This window comes from Myripristis murdjan, chromosome 7 (assembly GCF_902150065.1).
Source record: "Myripristis murdjan chromosome 7, fMyrMur1.1, whole genome shotgun sequence".
Taxonomy (NCBI): Eukaryota; Metazoa; Chordata; class Actinopteri; order Holocentriformes; family Holocentridae; genus Myripristis; species Myripristis murdjan.
In genome coordinates this window covers 26,837,518-26,863,053 of record NC_043986.1, presented here as the reverse complement: position 1 = coordinate 26,863,053, position 25,536 = coordinate 26,837,518, and the positions used below count along the sequence as shown (strand labels likewise).

Sequence of the window (25,536 nt, the reverse complement as noted above, 5' to 3'; positions counted from 1 at the left end):
CCACAGAACTTCATTCGAAATTCTTGTGGACATCCAAAAGTTCCCAGACATAACAAATACATGCACATGACTTGTAGATATTTTCTATTTGACGCTGTAATGCTGCAGCTGCAAATCAGTGGTGTCTTTGAATATTTCACTCATGCACAAGCATGATATAGCTTCAATTATTTCGTACTTCAAATTCTCAAATTTTGTGTTGTTTTTTCCATCGTGACCATGTTTGGGTGGTGCGGGGTGTGGCTGGTCCTTACCTTGGCCTCACACTTCCTGTGAGTGGCTGTCTTGCATACTAAAATGAGAATGGGAGGATGGGATAGAGGCAAGCATGGGGGATGGAGAGACAAAGGAAAACAGATTAAATGATTACTGTCTTGAAAAAATGAGGATTTATTTATATTCACCATCCAAAATCAATTTCCTACATTCCAGGAGGTGGGTTTATTCTGCCACTGAACATTCAGGCTGTCCGGTTCTGACCTTTTTTTGTGTTTACTGAATGCCAGGTTGTGCAATACGCCCAATACAAATCTTGATACCATCACACTGCCAGAAACACAGCCTGTTCTGTTGGCATATTGTGCAATGGGGCTGCATCATGACTTCTTGGGCCCGACAAACTTCATTTTATGTCTTATATCTTGCATCCAATACCCTGCATCATGCAGCCAATGTCATGGTCAAGTGTCTTTAAATGTCTCTCTTTTGAATACAGTCATAAAAACAAGACACAATTATCTAAAAAAAAAACAACAAAAAAAACATGGCCCTAGAATTAAACACAAAACGACATAAAATCTTTGGTCTAGGAGCATGAAATTATAGCAAAAATGCCAAAAATTGCCCTAATTGCTCAGGGGCTTTAAATGTATAGAATTGGGCAAGAGAGGCTAAGAGAGGATGTGGTGGAAATGGACAGTATGTGTGTGTGTGTGTGTGTAAAAGATAGAGTGGAGAAGCGGGGGTATGGCGTTCACCTCTACAAAAGGAGCCCACGTTGTCGACACCCTGGCGACACACACTGCACTGGCGCTTCTTCTTGAAGGTCTTCTCCTTGAAGACGTGGGGCTCCCCCTTCCCTGTCTGCACACACACATACACATACACACACACACACACACACAAAAGGAAGAAGAAAAGAAGTTTTACACTGTTACAGAAACCCGGTACATGACCAGACGTGGTAATAGAGTCCGTGGAGCTGCTCGCTCTCAGAACCCTGTAAGAGTCCCTGTCTGACCTGTGGCCAAGGGGCTTGACTTGGCCAATGTTAAATCTCTTCTGGCAACCCTCTATGTACTTTCCTCTGACAGGGAGAAAACAAAATGCACTAAGTGAGCGAGTGGACTGATCTGACTCCTTTCATGGCCAAAGAAAGAAAGGAAGAAAGGAAGAGAGAAAAAGAAAGAAAGAAAGGCAGCTTCATGAGAAACATGATAATGGCTGGTGACTTACTGGGTTGTAATAGTGACAGGAGCTTAGGGCTGTCAGCTTGAACGGCTGCGTATTAAGTGAAGAAGAAGAAGAAGAGGCCATACTTCAACTGATCTTTGGGGCAGATCTTGGGCGTATAATTATCTCAAGTGTGTGTGTGTGTGTGTGTATGTGACACGTATGTGTGTGTATCCATTCTGTACTTTGTCTGTTGAACTTCTGTTCTGGTTGTGTAACTTTCTTCCAGTAATAATCCTTGTGGTTCCCACCCACCCATACCCCGCTATAATCCTGAGTGTATGTGTGTGTGTGTGTGTGTGTGTGTGTGTGTGTGTGGGAAAGAGAGAAAAAATGTGTTCGTATGTCTTTCTCTCTCTTTCTCTGTGTATGATGGAAAGAGAGAGAGAGAAAGAATATGTACCTCTATTGCTCTCTCTCCCCCTTGTATGTCAGTGTGCGTGTGCATACATATTAGTGTGGATGTCACTTTGTGTGTGTGTGTGTGTGTGTGTGTGTGTGTGTGTGTGTATGTGTGTGCGTTAGCCCTTCCCGCCAAGACTGCCTCTTTGTTTCCCAACATGGGATCAAGTCCACACATCACTGAGTCTGAGGTGACTCTATGGAGGCTTTGAACACGAGAACGGCAACAACCAAGGGCTAAGAAGCTGGGTAGCTTAGCATGTTTCACGCATGGATACATAATGGAAGGAGGAGGAACAAAACATGTGTGAGCATGTGAGCACAGGACCACTCATATATGTGCGGTGTCATGCAGAGAGACTCGCACAGGTGTTACGCAAGGCGGCATGCATCCAGCCAAAAGCCAATGCCCCGGTGTAAACCCTCTGGTCCATCCATAGCACACGATATGATGGACACCACTGATAAGCTTCTGATGAAACTTGGCCTGGAATTACACATTTCACCACTTTTTTCTCAAAATAGCAATGATTGGTGACTGAGTTATTCATGGAGGATGATACGCTCACGGGTTTGGCATGACACTGATAAAGACAACTGTCTCATTTCCACCAAAAAGCTGCAAAAAGATTTGCTCTTGCAATGAAGTTGAAGAGTTCTCATCCCCAGGATCAACAACAAACTGTAGCGTCGGCTACTCGTGTATGATGTTATATGGTTATGATTATGGTTAGATTGATATATGTGTTTTAGAAATACCTGAAAATTAAACAAATAAAATCCCAAATTTGAAAACTTTATCCACAAAACAATGTCATATGATCATTATGTAGCCACCTCAACTACCTGAGTCGGCTCTGTTTTCAATCAGCCTCCTTCACTGAATCACAGAATCCCATTCAGTGAAGGAGAAAATGAAAGCGCTGCCTTAGCATCCACAGGGATAACACAGGGTGTGTCGCCTGGACACATGGATAGTAAGGACACATGGATAGTAAGTTTACTGCGTCCTCTCAAATTTTAATGCGTCATAGACGCAGGACGTGTACTGTTCCAACTGTTCGATCACTGCTCTTGGAGAACCTTTGTTGACCAAGGTGAAGACCGGACCTGTCGTCTGTTTGCATGCAGCTGACAACTGATTGTTTACTTCCATGCGATGCTGCATTTGGCCCTCAGCCTCATTATCAGCAATGAGAATGAGGGCCCTCGATTACTGTCCGACCGATCTCTTGATAGAACAATCTTTTAATCATTTGTCCTGATTTTACAAAAAAGCAGAACTGATAATTTCGCACTGCTTGTGTCATATGTTTGAACATTCAGGGATGCTCAGTGCTAAAACTCCTTGCCAATAACTCCCAGGAACTTGGAGAGTACTCCCTCATTTGTAGGGACTGATTTGTGGCTCAGGAACTCCAAAGTCCCAGAGAAAAAAGAGGAACCAGTTCCACAGATGTAAATGAGTGAAAGGGTTCCTGAGGTGGACAGTGGAGTAATAGTGAACAGCTGACACCTTGTTCTCTCAACTTCAAGCATAAAATCCAAATTAGAGGTGGATGAGGTCATTTCTTTTAAAACGTCGATGAGTCACCAGAAATGACGCATCTGATTTTCTGACGTACTAGTTGCTTTTCTTAATGCGTTTGGCCGTACGCGTTCACTCATCTACATGCAAATACAGCAGCAAACACATCTGAAAGTAAGCGATCGCACAGAGCGCTGCCTTGAGTCCAGATAGCCCTCTGTGTTTTCACCGCTTTGGCAAATTAAACTGATATGTACACATAAAGGGGTTTTTTGTTTCCTCTGTGTGTGCTTTTCCTCCTTGGTAACAAAAAAGCGAGCTGTTTGCACTCTTTTCCATTATCCCCCCTGTTCTGACTGTGTTCTCGGGACAGGACAGTGTTTGGACAGCTGCCTGCCTGGCATCGCCCACTGCCAGCCATGTTCAGCAGCTGTCGGCCGCCACAGCATACGCACACTACAGCCTCAGCACCCTGGATGGATGTAGGCCTTAGGGCGATGTCGGTGGAAGTGGAGGTGATGCCTGTTATGTAATACGGTGCAGCCGGCTGGGGGAGTCGCAGGCCCCTCTGAAGCTGTGTTTTCATTGCTTTCAGAAATCGTATATTTTAACATCGACCATATTTCCATTACTATGTCTTTTATTTCAGTCGGTATGCTTTCCTGCTGTAAACCTGCACTCCCTGCATACATCCTAATTCAAATATTTTCATACTTTTCATCTAAACATCTCTACTTAATTGGCTCAAATGTTGTAAAAGCCATTTGGGATATTTGTAATAACCCCCACCTTTTGCCTTATTCCTACACAGCATCTTTGCATTTTTCTTCGCTGTATCTTTTTACTATTCACTGTTGGAACTATCCAGTTTCCCCACAGGGATGGTTAAAGTTTCATGGCATCTTATCTTATCTTAATCATGTATTTTCATAAATCCCTCACTTAGCCGCCTTTCCTTTCTCCCAGCCCACCCTTTCCTGAACCTCAAACAAAACAATCGCCCCCTTTGCCTTGCCTCATGACCAACCTAACCACTTCGTGTCCTTTTGCCTCAGTCCCTCTGTCCCGATGTTTATGCCAACTGACCGGGCATGACAGATGTGGACTTTGACACACTCAGACTCACACGAGAGCACTGAACTTGAGCCTGTAAACATCCACCACATCAAACGTTCGCAACTTATTTGACTTCAGAGGCTGCAAACAAACAGATAGACAACCAATAGGCCAACAATTTAGCAAGACCGGCCAGCCACTGTGTGTGTTAGTATGCACGCTTGTGCCTGCACTCTGTGACATCTATAAATGTATGTGTATGGGTGTTCCCACACTCAATTATGGCGTTTTTGTGTGTGCCTGTATGTATGCATACATGTGTGTGCTCGAGTCTGTGGCCATTTACATCTACGAACATGCGTGATAGCTTCGTTGCATGTGTGTGTGTGTGTGCAGGCGTACACAAGTATACACATGGGCCCCACGGTGAGTTTAAATAAAGCAATCCAATTACTGCAAATTCAACCACAGTGGTGCAGTGGGCAGAGAGATAAACACATAGAGGAGAGGCTGGCAACATTCCTCCTGTTTCAGACACAATCAAGACTGCCATATAGTCCGACCACATGCAATCATGGTCAGACCGTGATGTATGACCCTGCTACCGATTGCTGTATAAGGCCTCATAATGGATGGACACCACTATAAGCTGCCACACTATGGTTTTTGGGGGAAGAATGGACAGTAAATCAAGCGTTTTTGGTCTAGTGAAAGTCAATGAATTGGTGCAAGCAGAACAAGCATTCTAATTCTCAAGTTCCTTCTGCAGATCGAGCCAGCTACCAAATAATACGTGACAATCGCGAGTAACAATCAACTATTGTGGTGTTGCGTTTCCGCGCCACAAAGCGAACTGTGGCAGCCACCTACAGTATCACTTGGGGAGACAGGGTGGCTTGGTGGTTTGAGTGAGCATCCCACTGGAGACAATAAAATGAAGTGCATCAACCCCTGATGCCTAAAATATAAAAGCAAATTTTACAACTGCAGTTAGAAGGATTAAAATGAAGGGTTTCATTACAAGATATTATGGATTCACAGGGCAGAGGGAAGTTGCACCCTGAAATTTATCAAGCAGTCATTGGAAGACATGAATAACTGTCTCCTCAAACAGTACCATTTTTACAGGTTTACATCTTAAGATGACTAATTGATTTCGATACTAACTGTATCCATTTTTTGTAACAGTGCACAGACCGGTTTCATTTTGGAAAGTTATGCAGCAGTGATGTAGACTGAGGTGTGATATATATGGCTGTCCATTTGTAAGACTGCCGTATGGAAAAAAAATGCATGCATTTGACAGTGCCACACAGCACAGTTCGAGCATGTAATATGTACAGTATGCACATGACCATACAACAAAAGCATCAGTTGAAGTAATTATAATTAGAATAATTAGTGCCTTTAACAACCACATCTGGAATGTCATTTTTGTCTGAAATGTCATTTTAATGACATTTACATTACCTCTGCTGAAGTAGCTATTAACAGAGAGACAGATACGCTGCCTATCAATCTGCTCTTCTTTTTACAAGCCTACTGCACTGCTGCTGTAGTGTCACACAACCCTCAAGAGAAGCTGTTTAGAAAATCCTACAGTTCAGATGCAGGATGAACAACTGCCACTGTAGTCACAGATAATACAACACTTGCGCACTTTCATGTACGCGAAACATTCACACCGGGCTTAGTAACAAGTTGAGCTAAACACCATCCAGCTCCACTTGGGAGTTCAGCAGAAAACCACAGCGGATGAAGTTTACAACTTGAACAGAGGAAGCAGAGAACAGCTGGTAGAGTCTCAGTGAAAACAACCTGCAAGACTGGGCCTTGACCTCAGGATAGTAATTACTGTCACCACTGTAATGGATGAAAAATATCCTCCACTGGTAAGACATGCATGTTATTCAATACTGTCTCTCTGACCTAATAAAGACACGAGCTGTGGTTAGGTAATTCCTCCTGCTGGAGAGGGAGAGGGAGAAATATGGAGACAAATGGAGAGGAAACCAGAGTGAAAGAACGGAGCATTCAAAGTAGGATTTGAGTCGTGCATTTCTTTCATCCGTTTGGTAGAAAAAAAAACACAACTGCTCACACCTTACAAAGATAAAAACACGCTATCATTGCGTTTCTACAAACAACAACCGTGTTCACCAAAGTGAATCCATTTATCAGCACCGACAATGAGTAATTCATGAAGAAACACACCGCACACACTGTTGCTGCAACAAGCGCACATGTAATCCTTTCAGCTACTTTTCCTCAGAGCCTCCACCAGCTGGGACCTGCCTCAACTTCCACAAAACTGACACTTGCAGTAAACAGCTACCTGAGACCTCAGGAAGAGAACTCGCACAGACACACAAACACATCAGCTGCACACACACACACACACACACACACAGACACACATACACACTCACGTGCAGACGTGTGTCCCTGCAGACAGGCAGTGGAAAAGGCCAACCTTCCCTTTCCTCTTCCCTGCATTAAATCTCCCGTGTGCCAGCTCAGACCCCACCTCTCCTAAAACATCTGCTTCACACAAGAAGGCCCTTTTTCTTATATTTTTAGCCGTCTGGCAAAAAAAAAAAAAAAAAAAGGAGCCCGGAGTTTCTGGAGTCAAAGAGATGCTTTCTAACCAGAGATCCCGCCCCTTCTTTGCTGCCTGTCTGCCAGCCGTCACAGAACAGAAGCCGGATTCAATGAGGGAGGGGTTGGACACATACGCAAGAGATGCACACACATGTAGATACACAGACTTGGACAAAGACATTCGCACACAGACACACACACACACACGCACACACACAGTCCTGGAAAATCTTTTGCCCTTTCCCCCCTCTAAAAATAGTCTTGATATTTAGACAATGATGAACATTGTGTGGTAGCGATACATGACTGAGTACAGGACTGGATACACTGACCTTAGAATTAGCAGCAGATGGCCACTGAGGACACAGATCAAAACTGCCCTGGAGGGGAACATCCTATGACTTATTTTTTTCCTTTGAAGAATACTGTGATTGTGAATTGATAATGGCAATGTGTCTCCGTAAGGCAGGGATGTCCAACTCAAACCATTAAAGGGGCCGTATTAAAAAAACCAAACCAATTCCAGGGCCAAACGGAGCCTATATACACTGAACACTTTTGACCCAAAGTGGTCATCCTTTGAATCAACATATGTCCTGTGTAAAAATAATGATTCATCCACGAGTATCAACTTTGCATGAAACATTCCTCCTCAAATGATAAATAGTGTCATCAATTGGAATCAAAAATAACCAGATAATACATAACCAAATAATATTTTCATGTTACAATTTGAAAAGTCAGTCTGACTTGAGATTCCATACAAACAAACAAAGAAAACATAACAATACATAACAGTCTCATAATGTACCCTACAGTTATATTCTTTCATTACAGCCAGATTAGCTCCACATGTGAGGCAGACAGATTTATCCTTACTGCAAGAAAACAGGTGCTTGACCACCCAGCTGTCTTGAAAACACCTGATTTCCACTTTTTTGACGGTCTGTTTGGCCAGTGCTTGACTTGCTTTCTAGCAAGATAGTAGTTAATAGTATTTGTGTTGTGGGAAACATGGAACCTTACTTACTTTACACAAACTTATATGTCATCATTTTGTTCATTTCACTCAAACATAATCCAAATGTATTTGTCTGTGTCTGGAAAATGTTTATCAAAGGAATTTACATGCTTGATCTTCAGTTAAAATAGAAAAAAAAGTGTCCTCAAATCTTGAATGATCGTTTTTGGATGGTTAGGTTGCCCGTGTGCCTTAAACACAGACATATTTATGCATGAATCGTATCATAATCTTATCATAGGAACTGGCCTTTAATATCCACTTTTTTACTGGGAAAGTTTGTTCCCCTGCCTCATGTAGCACAATACTTTGAATGTCCATCAAAACTCCCAACACGAGGCCAAAGTACCTACGCTTTATGAAAGGAACATCGGTTGCCAACTCTGCACCGGTTCTTAATTGTGTATCCGTGATACACCCGGTCATTCATCTCCGTGCATGAGTGTGTTTATATGTGTACGTGTTTAAATCCCACCCTGAGCTTGTATCTTAGTTCCTGCATCATTTGTTTCATCAAGGCTAGTCTGAATGTGTGTGTATGTGTCCAAAGGGTGGGACAGGCAGTGGAGGGAACAGAGACTGCCTGTTCCCGAGGTGAGGTCAGCGTGCCGCCATGATACACTTCCGGTCCCTACGGCTCTCGCTGCAAACACACACGCACACATACACTTGCATACTCGCTCACGACTCCAGCAGCAGTAAAACGGTCCCCATAGTCCCGGGGATACACACACACACCCTATCCTTATTGCTCCAGCGGCAGCACCAACACCCCTGTCACTATTGTTCACAATTACGAGCAAAACTCCTCATCTGTTTTGCCTCAAAATGTTGTCCATGTTCTGGCATTAGTGCATGGATGACATCACCCGGGGATCCATGTTGCTCTGAAAGCTGACAAAGCATGCGAGCTAGGACCTGATGAGATTCCAGCTTCGGATATTGGAAACACATTGCAATGGCACTCTGACCACCTCAGCTGTGAAGAATCCTGCTGCTGCTGCTGCTGCTGCTTCTGCTGGAGCAGCCGGGAAGCATCTGCATCGCTTCTGCACTGGGACTGCAGGATTTTCTGTGGTGCGAGTGAATGGCTGCCACTGTGAATTTCAAGCCAGCAAAACTATTTGGCATAGGGGAGCGTGGACTGGGCACTGTCACAGTATTTTAACTTAGCAGTGACGATGTGGGTGTCCCATAAATCTTACTTCTGTTTATCCATGGAAGGTTTGCTGAGCCGTCATTCACCATTTCTCAGGAGAACCCAACTTCACAGGTACATATATTCACTTCTGGGTGCTGGGGAGTTCAATGCCTTGCTTAAGGGCAACAGCAGCAGATGAAAGAGAAGGAACATCAAACCTGCTCTCTTTCCCTGCTCAGATTTTCTCAGCATGCCTGAAGATTTGATACAGGCAACTTCACAGTCACAAGCTGGTGTCTTTAAGCTCTGTCACAGTCCTATCTCATCAAAATACAGGCATGATGCCAATTATCCTCAAAGGCATGAAATACTGTTCACATAGGAGAGCTCCATTAATGCCCACAGCGTTATCTGCCCTAGAGGAAAGGCTGGAGAGACTGGACAATGTTATCTTGCTATTAATCCTTCGCTGTTTTCCTCATGTTAGATCTCCATGTTGCAGAGTGGGGTAGGGACTCTGACATGGGAGCATGAATGGAGGCCACCCTGATGGACTGATACAAGTACAACATAACGCCCATGCATCAGTCCAAGCAGGCATAGATACACACACCAATACATGGACGTGCATAACACACATTAAAAAAAAAATGCATGCACATGTACACACGCGTGCACACACATAAGCACCCGCATTATGGCTGCTCTTTGTTCCCAGCATCCCTTTGGACAACTTGTGCTCCTAAAAGTAACCTTGACAAAAGACACATCAGACACACATGTGCATTAATTCATATACATGTGCTTGTAAACTCTCTCTCTTTCTATTTTCTGACCAGGTCTATGTCAGTGAAAATCAACAGGTCCAAACTGCAACTCAGCCCTCATCCACGGCCATTGGATTTACAGCCCAAAAAGAGCCGGTACCTCAGCCAAGACCAATGTTCTGTGCAGAAACCACAACTCATCCCCTCTGGTTGACTCATGCTTTACTCAGCAACTTTGCTCCAAGTACATTTTCAAGTTTTGCTTTTTCTGAAGTAGATTTTTTTATATACCTGCATTTTAACTGTGCAGCTCAAACCTAATCCTCAAAGTTAGGAATACACAGTCCAGTATGATAATAATTGACTGGCGCTGATGCCACTGGAGGGGTGGGGGTGGAGGGGAGGGGGTGGGGTGGGTGGCTGTAGTTTACTGCATCATATGACCCTCGTCCTAACTTTTCTTTGTCAGGACACACATAAGTGAACTTCTCAGGGAGCAATGCGGAAATCTTGCGGGTTTCCAATATGGTTAGTGTGGTGAGTTAGATAGCCTCTTGATCGCTGCTTAAAGTCAAAGACCCTACAATCACGACCTACAGCAATCCTGTAATGCAGTTAATTAAAAGCAGATATATTGAGCTACTGTGATTAAACTAAACTGCATAAAGATCGTTATGAAATAACTACCGGGCATATTCCTCCCTATAAGAACATTAGTTTGATATGAGATACATAATATAGTATAAAGTCACTACTGAGCCCCATAGGCGCACTATACATACAGTATGTGCGTGTTCTCTTGGAGAGCCGCGTGCAAAAACTGCGTGACAGTCTGCAGGCTTGAAAACAGCGGAATCTGGCCTTAAATTTGATCAAATGAGCAGAAAACGTGGACAGAAAAGACAGTGGGCGACAGTGCGTCTACCCAGCAGGCAGTCCGGCTCGCAATCAAAGTGCGCAACTCCGCACAACTCCGACATAGGCGCATGAAAACTCAGCATCATTATGCATATCCCATCCACATCCCACTAACAGACTCACACTCAGAATAAAGACTAAACTTGTGAATAACCTAAAACAAACATATAGTAAAATAAGAAACATCCCCCCTCCTCCAGAAAAAAAAAAAAAAAAAAAAAAAAAAAAAGCTCATTTCTAATTTCTTACCTTACTCATTTTCCCCCTACTCCTGTCCTCCGGTTCAAAACTTGTCTCCCATTCTCGGGAAGGCCATCAGTAACATGGTCTGCAACTATGAGATAACTTGTTTTCTTTTCTCTGGTCCGCCCTCCGTGCTGGGGCTGCGGGTGGAGCTACAGGCAGCAAAAAAGCATGTGTGGAGTAGTATTACTGGAACTCTCCCTCCTGATTGGTCCGTTTTAGGAGGGAAGAGTGCACACACTCACACCGGATTGGCTGGATTAATTACTATAATATCCCTGGAATATTCTTCAAAGGACTTTGACATGTTTGAGCTTTTCAAAAATTAGTATACAGTAACCATATCATCCGTAATGGTATTTTTTAAATCACTAGTATATTATAGTATCACTGTAATATTCCTGTGTTGATCCCATTGTATTATTCTCATAGAATTGTCTGTGGTGCAAAAAATTGTATTATGGTTTTATATTTTCTTCTTTAAAAAAAAAAAGAATCCTTTATTTATTGTTGTAGTTGATTGTTGTAGTTTGAAAAGTAAAGTTAAGATGCATGTGAGCTCCCCTGCCCAGACAAGCAAGAAAAAGGCTAAGGGTAATTAGGCTGTCCAGAAATTAAAATGAATTATAAGTAATAAAAAAAAGCATACCCATACACGCATATATACTGGAGATATGCACACCTTAGAGCAGCATCTACCTCGACACAGTCCAGAGCAGTGAGCAGTGTGCCAGCAGCAGCACTCAGTGGTGGAACATGAGAAATGCACCAGGTAAGTCAGAGCTGCTGCTTCACAGAGATCTGGCATGAGTATCTTTCAGGCAAGCACAGCTTTCGATATTACTGATCTTATTTATGATTTTTGAACATAACTGCTTTGCAACTCATCCTTCTGTATATGGTTTGGGTCCTGGTCAGCTGTCTCTCTTGGCTTTCACAACATAATAGCAGCTTATCATGTCACTGTTCTCAGTTTCTGCCCCAGTCAGTTTAGATGAAGTGTTTGCATTTACACAGAATAACAGAAATTGATCTATGCCTGATCAATTACAATTCACAGATTTGTATCCTTTTCAAGGCAACACACTGCAACAGTCTGTGCTCATTCATCACAACTATGTCTTCATGACATCAATATTTTTTTAAATAAGGCATGATGATATGGATATGTGTATGGGTGCGTTCATATACTGCAAAAAAATCTCCACTTTAGCAAATCATTTAGTGTCTGCCAGTTGGATGAGATAATCCCACTAGTTTCCAATGCAGTTTCACTTGTTTCAGGACCTTTCTTGGAACTAATATAAATATGTTGAGGCGAAGCAGAATAAGGCAGATCAGCCTACTTGAATCAAGAATATGATACTTGATTCAAGACAATTCGGAAAACAAGTTGATTAGCACTGGAAACAAGTGGGATTATCTCATCCCACAGGCAGATTTTTTCACCTGTTTTAAGAAAAACAAGTTTTTTTTAAGACTGAACATGAGACAAAATGGCATGTTAAAATGGATTTTTTCCCATTTTTTTTTTCAGTATATATCCAGCCACATGTCTTTTTAGCTGCCTCTTGACCTGCAAAATATTAGCCCCTATACTCCACAGCCTCAGATTTCTAATCCACAGAACATTACTTCTGTCTGCTACCATAATCTCTTAGTTGCTTCCATATGTAATAGACTGATTTGCAGGTATGCACCCTATACACACTATATCCCCACCAATCAGTGTAGAACGTGACTGTGAGTCATGGAGCAATCCCCAAAACAACACATGGAGTAATTCAGTCCATTCCTTCGCTCATAACCATGGAATTTCCGGCTCACATAAGAAAAAAATGAGGATTGATGGATTGGAGGTTTGGGGCGGCTTAATTGTCTGCGGAGTTTTACCTCCCTTTCTTTTGGATCATGACTAGGAGGAGCGGGGGGAGTTGACAAGAAGGAGAGATGGATTTAGTGAGTGAGAGAAGGTGAAAAATCGGGGAGAAAGAGAAAAAAATGGAGAGATGGAGATGGGAGAATTATTACAAAGAAATGCAAAGAGGTGAGATTGTGTGGGTGGGGGGGATAGGTACAAAGAGAGGAGAGATGGGAAGGAGGGGTGGGATGGCCACATGAGAGTCTAAGAAAATACTGGGGAACCATGAGAGACAGGAAGCTGGTTCTTGGGATTGGAATGAGGGGTGAGCGGTGAGCAAGCAAGTGGGGGAGGGCGGACACCGAAAGAAAAATAGAGATGGGGAAAGAGGGGGAACAGACTGTGAAAGAGGGAAAAGAGTGGGGTTCAGAGTAAGGAGGAGAGAAGAGTGTGTTGATCAAAGAATGTGATGCGTATGCAGTGCAGCCAGATCCACACAGACAAGTGGAGTGGCAAACTTATTTAAGCAACGGTAAGAAGCAGTTTAAGCCCTTGAAGTCTAATTTTCCTCAATTTTCCTTTCAAAGCTTCAAAGTTAGAGGACAGATTTTTTCCATATTGTACATAACATTCTGTATCTGCTGGCTGCAACACTTCACTGGAGCTACATCACACTTACACTGAGTGAAATATTGAAAACCCAACATATCATTGTTTTGTGGCTGCAGCGTCATGTCAAACAGAAAATACCTACATATCTTGCGTATCATTTTATGCATGTCCCCCTGTAATTCAGCAGGGCATAGTTGGTATCTTTGGAAACCTTGGCATCTCCATTGGAATTTAAAATAAATTTCTGTCACTTTGAACAAAACTCGACCATGCAGCATCTATTTGTAACGCCAAACTAACAATGGGACTGACAGGGTAGAAGAGAATAATGATAGACATGGCAGAACCTGCACACCCCATTAACTTTAAACTGGGCATAGAGGCTCGCCCAGAATCAACCTCTCAATGCACTTGACACAGCGCGCATTGAAGTGAGCTCAGGCGAGCCCAGGTGATAAATTGAACCAAGACATTGCATAACATCATGCACTGCAGTCCAGCACACCACAGCCTCACACATCACAGAGAAACCTACAGAATAAAATTCCTCAGGGGTGCAAGCTGTTTCATCTTGGTAAATAGCTTACTCCTCGCAATACTGCAGGGATGCCAGGTGTGTTTTGGTCTAGTATGTCTCGAAAGGAGGATTTAGAGCATTGAGGAAGTGGAAAGGCTTGGAGGTAAATGAGAAAGGGGGTGGACTGAGTAGGAACCAGGGCCAAGAGGAAATGAGGGGAGGAGGAGGAGGCTAGAAAAGGGGCTGCGTAGCTTGAAGAGTGATTGTGCAAGACAGCACTAAGCCAAAGGCTGATAAGGTGCAGCTGTTGAAGGAGTAAAAGAGAGAGAGCAAGAAAATAGCGGGATAAGTGAGGGTGAGAGACAGAGAGAGAGAGAGAAACAGAGAAAGAATGATGACAGGAATGGACTCAGACCCACGTGAGCTCCACTGCTTAGAGTCCCCTGCAAGACACAGCGTCAGTGTTCAATAAAGAAGCCCAATCCTTTCTGTATCAGGTGCCCGGCTCATTCCGACAGACCTCTCCCAAGCATACTTTTTCAAAACACGCTCTCAGATCAACATCCAGTGGGCATTTTTGGGTGGAAGAAAAGAAAATATTTTGCCCACAGTTTGCTGTGAGGTGTTTCTTTAAAGGGTGGTGCAGGGATTTGTTGGGGTTTCTGTAGGCTTTTGGAGGCAGGAAAAGGTTTATGTCTTTCCCTCTTTCCCTCGATCGGCTTTCATCTCCATGCCCAGCTCCCCCCACCACCTCCACCATATGCAAAAAAACAAGCATTCCTCAAATCCTGGTCAGAGTTTGGGACAGATCATTGTTCTCAAGCCACAGGAATCTAGTCTACTACAGTCTGGATTTCACGTAGGAATTCACCTTATTTGTAACGTGTCAGAGTGTGGGAATGACAAATAGCTCTTCTCTTCTCTTCTCTTCTCTTCTCTTCTCTTCTCTTCTCTTCTCTTCTCTTCTCTTCTATATTCTCTATATTGTGAATCTATAAGAAGTGTGTGACATCAGCCTTGATCCCATGATTCTCTGCTGATGCTTAGGATCTGCAAGGAATCATGAATGATATTGTGAGGTGGCTTATGTTTGTATACATTGCAGGCATTGCTAGTAACACATTCTATTCTATATGATTCTATGCTATTCTGGATGTTGGGGTCTATATTTATCCATGACCGGTCAGTGTTCCTTCCTGTGCTGGGTGTGTGTTTGTAGTGAATGCCTGTGGCTCATGGCCTCAGCATTGGCCATGGACAATCTTAGCCTTGTTGTTGTTGAGGAATTCAAAAGAAGCTATACAAATACGTGTTAAATCCCTATAAAAAAAAACACTCCCGTAACCTCAGGTCTCTTTACTTTTGGACAATCAAGCCAACCATCCACAAACAGCCTCTATAAATACAGAACATCCGGGTAGAAATGCACATAAATTTGAAAGATCTGGAACCTGAAGCAGTGTCATTGCACAAGAAACACAAGAATAAGCTTAAATTCCTAGATCAACAACATCACAAGCAACCAACAGAAAAGTATCCAAGGGTAAAAGCCAAAATGCATAAAGCATTATTTCATAACTGTGATAGAGATCAGCAGATCATTGCTCCTGAGCTAAAATCCAGCTGTTCCTTAGTTATGAAGGCTTTATAACAGATTAAGTATCATATAAGGTTTAACCACAGAGTGATTCCATTGATAATTTTCAGACTTTGATATTTGGCCATGTATCTAGTTGAACTATATCTGTGTTTCTGATGGTTGCTGCCAAGATATTAAGACATTAAACTTTCGATCCCATTGTGGCCAGACTGTGATCTTAACACACAAAAAGGAAAATCAGAAAACCATTTCATTTGCGGCACAGAAATGCCAGATGTGTCGATTTCACAGATTCTGCCAAAGACAAATCCACTCACATTTCCCCCAGGTGAATTTTGGCATCACTCACAAGAGCTTGGCGCTGAATGCTTCAAAGAGAATGAGAATCATATGTGCCATAACAAAAGAAGTCAGACACATTGTGACTCATGCTCTTAGGAACTGTTTACTTTTAGAAGCCATTTTTGGACGGCTGTTTATTGATGTTCAGCTACTCTATCTCAGCAGCAGGCAGTCTGCACACGAGTCCCACTCAGGCAGCAGAAGCTACATTCCTTAAAATTAATCAGCAGTTTAACGGGTAACAAATGCAGAAATATCCAACATTTGAGAAGATAACATTAGTTCTTACAAAAGTAAGACCTTAAATGGTAAAAAATGAAACCGTTTTACAGACTGGATCTAGTATATTTTATCAGTATTGCATGATGAATTTCAAGCAGCTTTCCACCAAAATGTGTTTGTTTTAGAAATCAGTCAATTTTATCATCAAATCAAATCAAGGAATCACAATGAGAGCTGTCTAAAGAACATCACTATCCAATCAGATGATTCCCTTAATTACATTCAGATGCTCATCCTTGGCTGCACATATATGTGTACAGTGCTTGCCATGATATCAATACATGATAACTCTCAATCTAATTGCCGGCTGGGAGCTCACATCATCATGCATCAAAATTGTTTGTCACACCTAGGATAGTCTCCAGGTCCATGAAGAAGAAGAAGAAGAAGAAGAAGAAGAAGAAGAAGAAGAAGAAGAAGAAGAAGAAGAAGAAAAAGAAGAAGAAGAAATCATAAACAACATGATAAATAACACAGGCAACATCCACTTGGATAATCGGTGGGATCATTTAACTGGTTCCCACACCCATGTCGTGGGGTCAGCTGCTGCTGGATGACATAGACCAGAGGGCTCCACATTCCCACGCTGCTCAGCATGGGATGTGGAGCCAGGACAACTAATTGTGCACACAGATGCATGTACACACACACATTGATGTGCATGGTGAAGAGCAGTTGTGCATGCATACACATGTGGAAAAATGGAAACACATTCATTCAACCTTTTCTCGAAGGGACATTGAGGTTACCCTCATTTTCAATGCCGTCGAGTTAACATGTGCATTAAAAACAAAATAACACATACATATAATAAGAAAATCATTTAAAACAAATACAATCCCAAACACAGTGTTCTGAGATTAAAGTCTTAAACTGTGCAAGAGAGGGGAGTGCTTGCATCTTCAGAGTGTGCTGGACGGTGTTCCACGAGTTTGGGGCATTATGGGAGAATGCAGTTTTACCAAGTTCGGTACAAGCTCAGGGAACTTTTAGGAGTAATAAGTCAGATGAACGGGTCATGTAAGTGCCAGAATTCCATGCTAAAAGGTTTGTGATGTATGATGGTAGTCTACCGAGAAGGGCTTTAAAGATGAATAAAAGCCAACGTCCTTTGCGCCTCTATTCAAGGGAGGGCCAACCAACTTTCTTGTAGAGCAAGCAATGATGAGTGTCATATCTATCGCCAGTTATAAATCTAAGGGCAGAGTGATAAACAGTGTCCAGGGGCTTCAGAGTTGAAGCAGCATACTCATGCACAATAGGGTGTATCCACGCACACGCAAACAGACCTGTAAGAGGCATGCATACACTCACAGTGTGTGTCTAAAATGAAAATATGCCCCTGTTATGCATGCATGTAATCAAATGTGATGCAACACAGACTCTTAAACAGAGGTCTGTTTACTCTTGATGAGTAAGAGCACTTAAAGGCTGGTCCAGCCAGCAAGCAAGCCAGTCTCTGTTGACATTATGGTAATTCCTCAGCAGTGGCGAGGTCATCACAACAGCACCATTGTGTCAGTACAGATGTGGCCCCAGCTTGGAGATGCCATCATCATTCACATCATCTTTTAAGAAGGCCAAAGACGACCAAAAACAAACACTGAACACCAAATTCTTTGCAAAGACAATTGACCTCATTTACTCCAAACATTATCTCCCTGCTTTCTGACATCGTTATCGCATCCTCAGAACTTGCAGGTGAACCCAAGTTACTGGCAAACTCTAATACATCAGGGCCATTTGTAATTTCAAGTTAAAATAAAAAGGCATTTCTTTGTCCCTCCTCAAGCTCTGTATTCCTTTTCTAGCACCTCTATCAGGGTCACAGGAAAATAATGTTTCATCTTTTCAGGCTTCTATTGAGGGCTTGAGTTGAGGTGACCCACTGTCCTTGAAGTGTCCTTGACAAGGCACTTTATTCTATTGTTGTATTCACACTGGATGAGATGATCAGATGGATGCCCTACATGCAAATGTTCCCTAAATTGATCTACAAATCAATAACAGGGGTATTTCATAATAAGTGATTACAAGGTTGATGCCATGCCTCTTTAATCCTCATTAAAGGTTCTCTAAATGCAAAGGGTCAGCTGAAGTGAGGAACCTTAGACTCAACTGACGAAAATGTGGAATAAGCGCTTCATTTGACGGCTGAGTCTACATGGTTCTCATCACTAGACCCTTCACTGATAGATATGTCATTTGCTAGCTGAACTGAAACAGCCTCACTTTAACTGACCCTCTGTAACTTTGCATAGTGCACCTTTAAATCGTCCTCCTTATACTGAAAGCAGATATGATCTGTACCAGCTGTTCCCAAACTGGGCTCAGGGGAACTTTAGGGATCCAGCAGCAAGAATAAATTAAAGTCTGCATGCACAAAAGTACACACACACACACACACACACACACACACCTTGGTGAGCCTCATCCTGCTGCTGTCACTCCTCTCCACTCCGCTCCTCCTCTTCAGAGATGCACTCCGGACCACCGGCACCGCTTGAACCTCTTCCTCCCCGCACCAGTCCGAACTCAGGACGCAACCCATAGAGATGGACGGGCCCTGGATTTGGGACTATTTCTCCTCTCTTTCTCCCTCTGACCCCCCCCTCCGCTCACCCTCTCTCTGTCCCCTCTACCCTCGTCCACTAAACGGGCACTGTTCTCCAGCCCAGGCTCCCAGGCAGCTGTTTTTGTCAGCTGGAGGGGAGGAGAGAGAGGCCCTTCCCCTTTTCCTGGCTCTCATTCAGCCTCACTCGCCCTGCGGAGGGGACAGTGGGGGCGGATACACTCCGCACGCTCTCACTCCCCTACTACACAACTTTTAAAAAACACCTCTCTCTCTCTCTCTAACTTGCAGTCACATGCGGACACCCTGCTTTTCTGTCTCCACCCTCTCTCACCCCTCCTCTCTGTCTCACACCCATCCAGTTACAAACATCTTGTACTTTCCTGAGCACCCTTCATTGCCTTTTCACACTTTCTTTCTTTTTCTGTATCACACTCCTCACTCCGTGTCTGCCCCCCACCCTCTTCTCTGAACTCACTCTGACTCGTACCCACACCCACCTTACGTCCGGTAATGCTCACTGACACATCCTACATCCTCCCGCTATGCAAAAGCCCTGCGCCCACATTTTGCTCCCTCTCTCCTCTCTCGACTTTTCTTCCTCTTTCTTCCTCCCTCGCTCTCGTCTTCAGTCTCCCCTCTTCCTCTGCATCCCCGCCGCAAGCCTCCCCTCCGTCCGCTGCTCTCTCTTGCCTCTACACCTCTAACCTAGGTTGCCTCACTCTTGCATATACAATTACTTCTCTGTCCCCCCCCACCCCCCTCCACTCCCACCCACCTCTCCCTCTCAGCGCTCCTCTGTTTCCTGCTCCCATATACAGGCAACCCTCTCCTTAGCTCGGGCCAGACATTGTAGGTATTGTCTAGAAAACAACCAACACACCACCACAACAGCAACGCCGGCTGTTAGGATGCTCGGCAAGCCAGTGATTCAGAGTGGACGACGTACACTTGACAATGCTATAGCCTGTTCGTTGCATTCAGCATGCAACAGAGGCTCTTTCACTATAGGCTCCATATGTAACATACAGCGCAGCAGGGAAGTTGTGTGAAGCAATGTCACGGATACGTCCTGGCCATTATTGAGAGGGCGCCGTGCGGATTTCTGCCTGGCGAGTGGAGGGTGAACTTTTTCTGTGCCTTGACATCAGCTCCGACCCCTCCCCCTGCGGTTTTAATATGACCAGAGGGCGTGAAAAACATTAAGCATCGTGTGTTTCTTTTCTGCCCGCTCTCTTTGGTGTTGCTTATTTCTTCTCCCGGGAGTGTTTTGGCTGCCGCGCGAGAGCTCACAAGGCTTGGACGAGTGAGGCTGTACCCCTTAAAAGGCGAATTCTTGACGTGCCTCCAAAACACCCCTCTTCACCCCCCCCCACCCTCTTTCTATTTACTCTCTCCCTCTCCGTTCCCCGTTTCGCTTTCCCGTTCATGCTCGTCCTCTCTCTCTCCTTCGTTCTCTCTCTCCTCAGACAGGAACGAGTGGTAAAACAGTCTCGATGTCCCGAGCTTTCCAGGTGTCCTTCCTTTTCCCGACTCGCTCCCCTTCCTCCCTGCCATCAATCCATCCCGATTCCTCCGCGAGCCAGACCACCTCCCCCAGCTCTTTCTAACTCCAGGCCCCATTTCTTAGGCCCCCTTCCAGTCACCTCCAACCCCTCCTTTGCTTCCCCTCTGTCTCTCCCCTCTACATATGTGCTTTCAGACGAGGCCCCAGACATTAGCTCAGGCTGTAGACAGCGTTTACAACAAGCCCCCCTCCAGGTTTTAAGTGCCGTGAAATTAACTCCTTCTAATCAACTCAGATTCTGTTTTCACATCTGGAAGAGACAAAGCTGGAGAGAGGGAGGAAGATGGCTTGCACAGGCAAATTGTGGCATATGGAGGCCAAAAGAAAGCTCTCCTTTTATTTCCTCTGATGAGCAGAGAGATAGCACAGAAAGTGCACTCTCCAAGATGGAGTCTTATTTTGGCAAAGATGAGGCATGTCTTCCTTGGCAGCATGCTGCAGATAGTCTCATTATTTGGCACTAGTTAGGAGACTTTGCAGAGATCTGCTGAAGTCTGGATGAGAGGAGATTACTGATGGGTTTATTTGAAAACGACTGACCTCTTGATAACATGGTGGGGATGAGACGAGAGAAGACAGAAAAGGAGATCAACAAAGCCTAAATATGGAGAGCCAGACAGAAAGAGGCGGGATTGTATCCTTGAACAAACGGCTAAGAAACAAAGGAGTACAGAAATAGCCGCAGTTGCGATGATGTCAGGAATGACGTTACGCATGTCTTCTGTAGGCCTTGTTCTATACCAGCACTTGGTCTGATAAAAGATTTCTTTTGACATCCCATATTAATGCCTGCCATCTTTTTCACCAGTTGGAGGCACACGTGCGTCCTTCCCAAAGCTGGAAAGTTGATCTTTACTCTCTCTCTCATTATGACCTCTCTATGCTACACCACTCTGGTCCCTTTGCTGTGTCTAAGCATACATTTTGGTGTCCTTGTCCTGAGCTACACCATAGCCTCCCTCTGTGTGTGTGCTAACCTCACACAGTGCTATCATACACACAGTGGTTAGCCTGTTGACCAAGTACAGCTCCATGCCAAGGGTGTGGGCGCTGTCCCTAGTTAGCACTGCTGGCTCATAGACAGGAAAGAGCAAAAACATGGTCAACGAGCGTTAAAAAAAAAAAATAAAAAAGTGAAATGAATATCTCTGTACAAAAAGTGCAAAAGGGATAAAATTGCAGAATACAAACGTGTAGTTTTAAAAAATTGTCAGCTTTGGCTTCATAAAGGGTTGTGGTTTCATTTAATATGTTTGCATGTGAACCTGCATTCACTGGGGCCACCAGCCTTTTTTGCCTAACCTGCAAGGTCAGGAAAATGAGTCAGTGTCCATCGTTATGATTGACGTCAGTTTTGGCACAGAAGCGTGATCGTTTTAAGAGTGAACACAAAAGCCGGAAACAGACTGTCTAGGTATGAAGGGTTTCTAGCTTAGTCATCATGGAAAAGACAGGAGGAAACTGGAAGTCAAGTACAGCCACGATGGAAATGTGTCACATCCCGATCATCTGTACGATCCAATGGATAAAATATTTTGGTCAGAGCTGCACTCCCTTTTTTATGCAGTTTGTGTTTCAACCTAAAGACTACTGTCCATTTGTCATTCCTTATTCAATTTCTTAGAATTAAAATGGTTTGACAAGTAGTGGGGCATGGGCTGTTGAGTGGACAAACATAAAATGAAATGAAATGAAATGAAATAAAATAAAATAAAATAAAATAAAATGAAATGAAATGAAATGAAATGAAATAAAATAAAATAAAAATAAGATAATAACAATCTATGTAATGTAATTGCAAGGTTTTGTCCTATTTCATGCATTGTCCTACAGCTCTCATATCTCCTTTATTTCTCACCATCCTCACTATCTTTATTATATAGTATTTACTACATAATACTCTTCAGCACTACTCCTTCTACACTAGGCTTATCCCAGGAAAACATAGACACTGCTACATAAGTTAAAGGGATAGTTCACCCACTTTGAAAAAAAAATGTAAAAAACAGAGAAAGAAATCACTTTGTTCTCTCTTTTTTGCCCCACTTGCCCCACTTGCCCCATTGCGGTTATGCAGGACAGTGGTAGTGCCATTTTCCTCTCATTGTTACTGACTGCTGGATACTGGCTGAAGCACATACAACTGATTAATGGCATAGCTGTCAACAGTTTTTATTGCCATTTTACCTTTTTAAATGTATGTCAGCTTTTTCACTGTAGCAGAGCAGTGACTTGGGCTCCGGCACAAGTAATGTGGATTGAACTCGGCCGGGACTTGGACTCAAAATCGGTGTTTCATATGCAGGTAATGGGTAATGGACAGACAATTCGAATTTGACTCAGACTCAACATTTGTGACTTGGACTCAGGCTCAACTTAAACTCTGAGGACCTGTGACTCAGACTCAGACTTGAGATCTAGTGAGTTAAAGAGTTTTCGAAATGGGTGAACCATCCTTTTAACAAGGAGGATACAAAGATCACTTATGCCCACCTACACGGGCCAGCAGACGTCCCACTTGTTATGATGTGGGGAAGAAATAGTGGGCTACTGCTCAGTGAACTGTATCTTTGAGTTAGTGTGCCAGGAGCATCAGCAAACCATCACTCACTGTCGACCCACTGGCTGAGAAAATGCATAGCAAAACTGTTAGCTTTGCTGGTTTGATGGGTATAAACAGGCAAGACAACAGCCCCCATTCTTAATCACAGGCCAGCAGGGTGCATATGTAGCCTGAGAGGCAGGGGTCTGAGTAATGACTGAATATGGGATGACATCCACACAGGACATCCTGATGTCCCTGGGGCGGGCCGAGCCTGCTGGGGCTGAGCTTCCAGGAATAGGTCTCAACATGGGACAGCAGATGGAGGAGAGGCTGGGAAACTGTCAGTGTATTTAATAGTGGCTCTGAGTGCAGGCAGCTGTTCGGCCACAAAAAACCAAAAGAGGCTTTTGGAACAGTGAGTCCTGCTCCCTTGCTCTTTCTTGTCCTTCATTTGGCCCTCTTTCTTTGTTTTTAACTCTGTCTCTGTGGCTCTGTACCCCCTCCACTGCGCCCACACACACACACACACACACACACACACACATACACATGTTCTCACACTCACACAAAACTCAGTATTACAACATAGCAAATGCCTGTTTCCCATCATCATTCCAGAGCAGGGAAGAGAAATAAGCCCGGGGGCCTGCAGCCTCTGCCTGCTAGGGTTTGCCACACGGGGTAAAAAGTCCACACATCTGGGCGGGCACTCCTGAGGGGTCAGAGTGACAAGACCAGTGGGAGTATTGATGGGAGGAAGGGTGTCAGCAAGTATGGAAGGTGAAAATGTCCATAAAATCGCCATTCAGCATTTTTTTTTTTTTGACGATTTCCCCCTCTTAAATGTTTTTTTTTTTCTCCCAGATATAAGTTAACCTATTTGATGTTTTGGTCTCCAAGACAAGCAGCCACAGGCGGGTATTTGAACTAAAAAGACCACAATCTGGTTGACCATGGCTTAAAGATGTGAATTTGCGGGGTTACACTCAAGCAGTCAAAACAAGATGATTGAGACATGTGGTAGACCATTTCCTTTAGGGGATAAGTCAGTGATAAATTCCTCACGTCCATTTTGGTGAGTCTGAGCCACTCTGAAACATCCTCATGCTGGCTTGATTAGGACAAATTCCAAAAGTTCCCATGACTGTCTACTGCCAACAAAGACTGTTTCTTCCGGGCATTATGGACAACCAGGAGACCATTCATAGACAAAATACTAATATCTGATGTTTTTATTTATTTATTTATTTATTTATTATTTTTGCATTAATTAAAAAAAAAAAAAAAAAAAAAAAAAAAAAAACGCTTTACCAAAGACCATGAATTTGATATTTTCCACAATGGGTTTGGCAGGGCTTTCATGTGCCCCAGAATCACGTTACATGAATTAGGAAGTTTTCATTTATTCCACTGAAGCCTGAGCAAATTCATTTCTCTCAAAAACATGAGGAAAGAGATGTTGTTATTAAAATGAAACAAAAAAACAGTAATTCATACCTGAATATTAACACAAAATTACTGAAACAAAACTGAAAATTAGCAACTATAGCAAATAAATAGGTGAGGAGGATGTCTGTAAAAATAACTAGGTTTTACATTCCTTCACTGGCAGTGGAAGTATTTCTTAAAAACCCTGATATCTCTGCAAGTCGGGTATTGTCTAACATCTGTGATGTGCACCTTCAAGCTTGACAAAAAATGCAATCCCTCAGAAGCATCATAATTCTGTTTTGTGGAGTTATAGGTAGCACGCTATTTTATTTTGATTGGTGGGACTGAATAGACTATTTCAATGGCTTAATCCTTACATAGACATGTTTTAAATAATGCAGCTCAAAAAAAAAAAAAAAAAAAAAAAAAACTACGATTTTTAAATCTTAAATCATTAGTCTATAACTGTATTTAACTATAATAACTATGGATCTTTAGATGGTTTTACTGCAGGGTTCCCCAACCCAGTCCTCAAGGACTCCCTGTCCTGCAGGTTTTTGTTTCAGCTCTGCTCTTCCACACCTGATCCATTTTAGGACTTTGGTTGAAGCAGATCTACCTGAACAGGGCGTGCAGGAAGATGCGTGGGCTTTCAATGGTTCTACTGTGTATGGAGCCAGAACCACAAACTTACCAGTGCTTTAGGGACATCTAGTGGAAATGATTAGCACTCACATGGTCTGCAGGTTGCTGTGACTTGGCAGCCTGTATTATCTTTAGCATTTCAGCCTATGTACCATGAGAATTCTGCCCTGACTAAGGTAAAAATGTGACACATAGCTCTCTTCAGTTATTTTGTCTCATATTGTAGCATTTTATTGAATAAAAATTCATTGTTGTTTGGTTAGTGTGTTTTGAAAAGCCACCATAGGAAATTTTATGCCAACAAATATACTTAGAAGACCGTATGTGTAAGTTGCTGTTAGTGTATTATGAGCCAGTTGAATATTTGTTACATACTGTACTGCATAATACTCAGTCACAGCATAGTTACAAGCTTAGTAGTGTATTGCAAAAT

At 43.2% G+C, this 25,536-nt stretch overlaps 1 protein-coding gene across 5 annotated transcripts in view; it reads right to left on the bottom strand.

The window, feature by feature from the left end:
• The window catches only part of tns2a (tensin 2a), a 58,341-nt gene extending 38,773 nt beyond the window's left edge, over positions 1-19,568 (bottom strand). For 2 of the 5 annotated variants that reach the window (XM_030054874.1, XM_030054875.1), the window contains exons 1-3: positions 18,763-19,568; positions 978-1,083; positions 255-292 (exon numbers count right to left, since the gene is read on the bottom strand). In XM_030054874.1, the coding sequence (XP_029910734.1) occupies positions 255-292; positions 978-1,083; positions 18,763-18,894 (276 nt within the window). In that variant the 5' untranslated portion in view covers positions 18,895-19,568. Of the gene's footprint in view, positions 1-254; positions 293-977; positions 1,084-6,867; positions 6,908-11,135; positions 11,239-18,762 lie in introns of those variants that run through there. The other 3 variants (XM_030054873.1, XM_030054876.1, XM_030054877.1) reach the window with 3 other exon arrangements.
• Between the last annotated feature and the right edge of the window lie 5,968 nt (positions 19,569-25,536).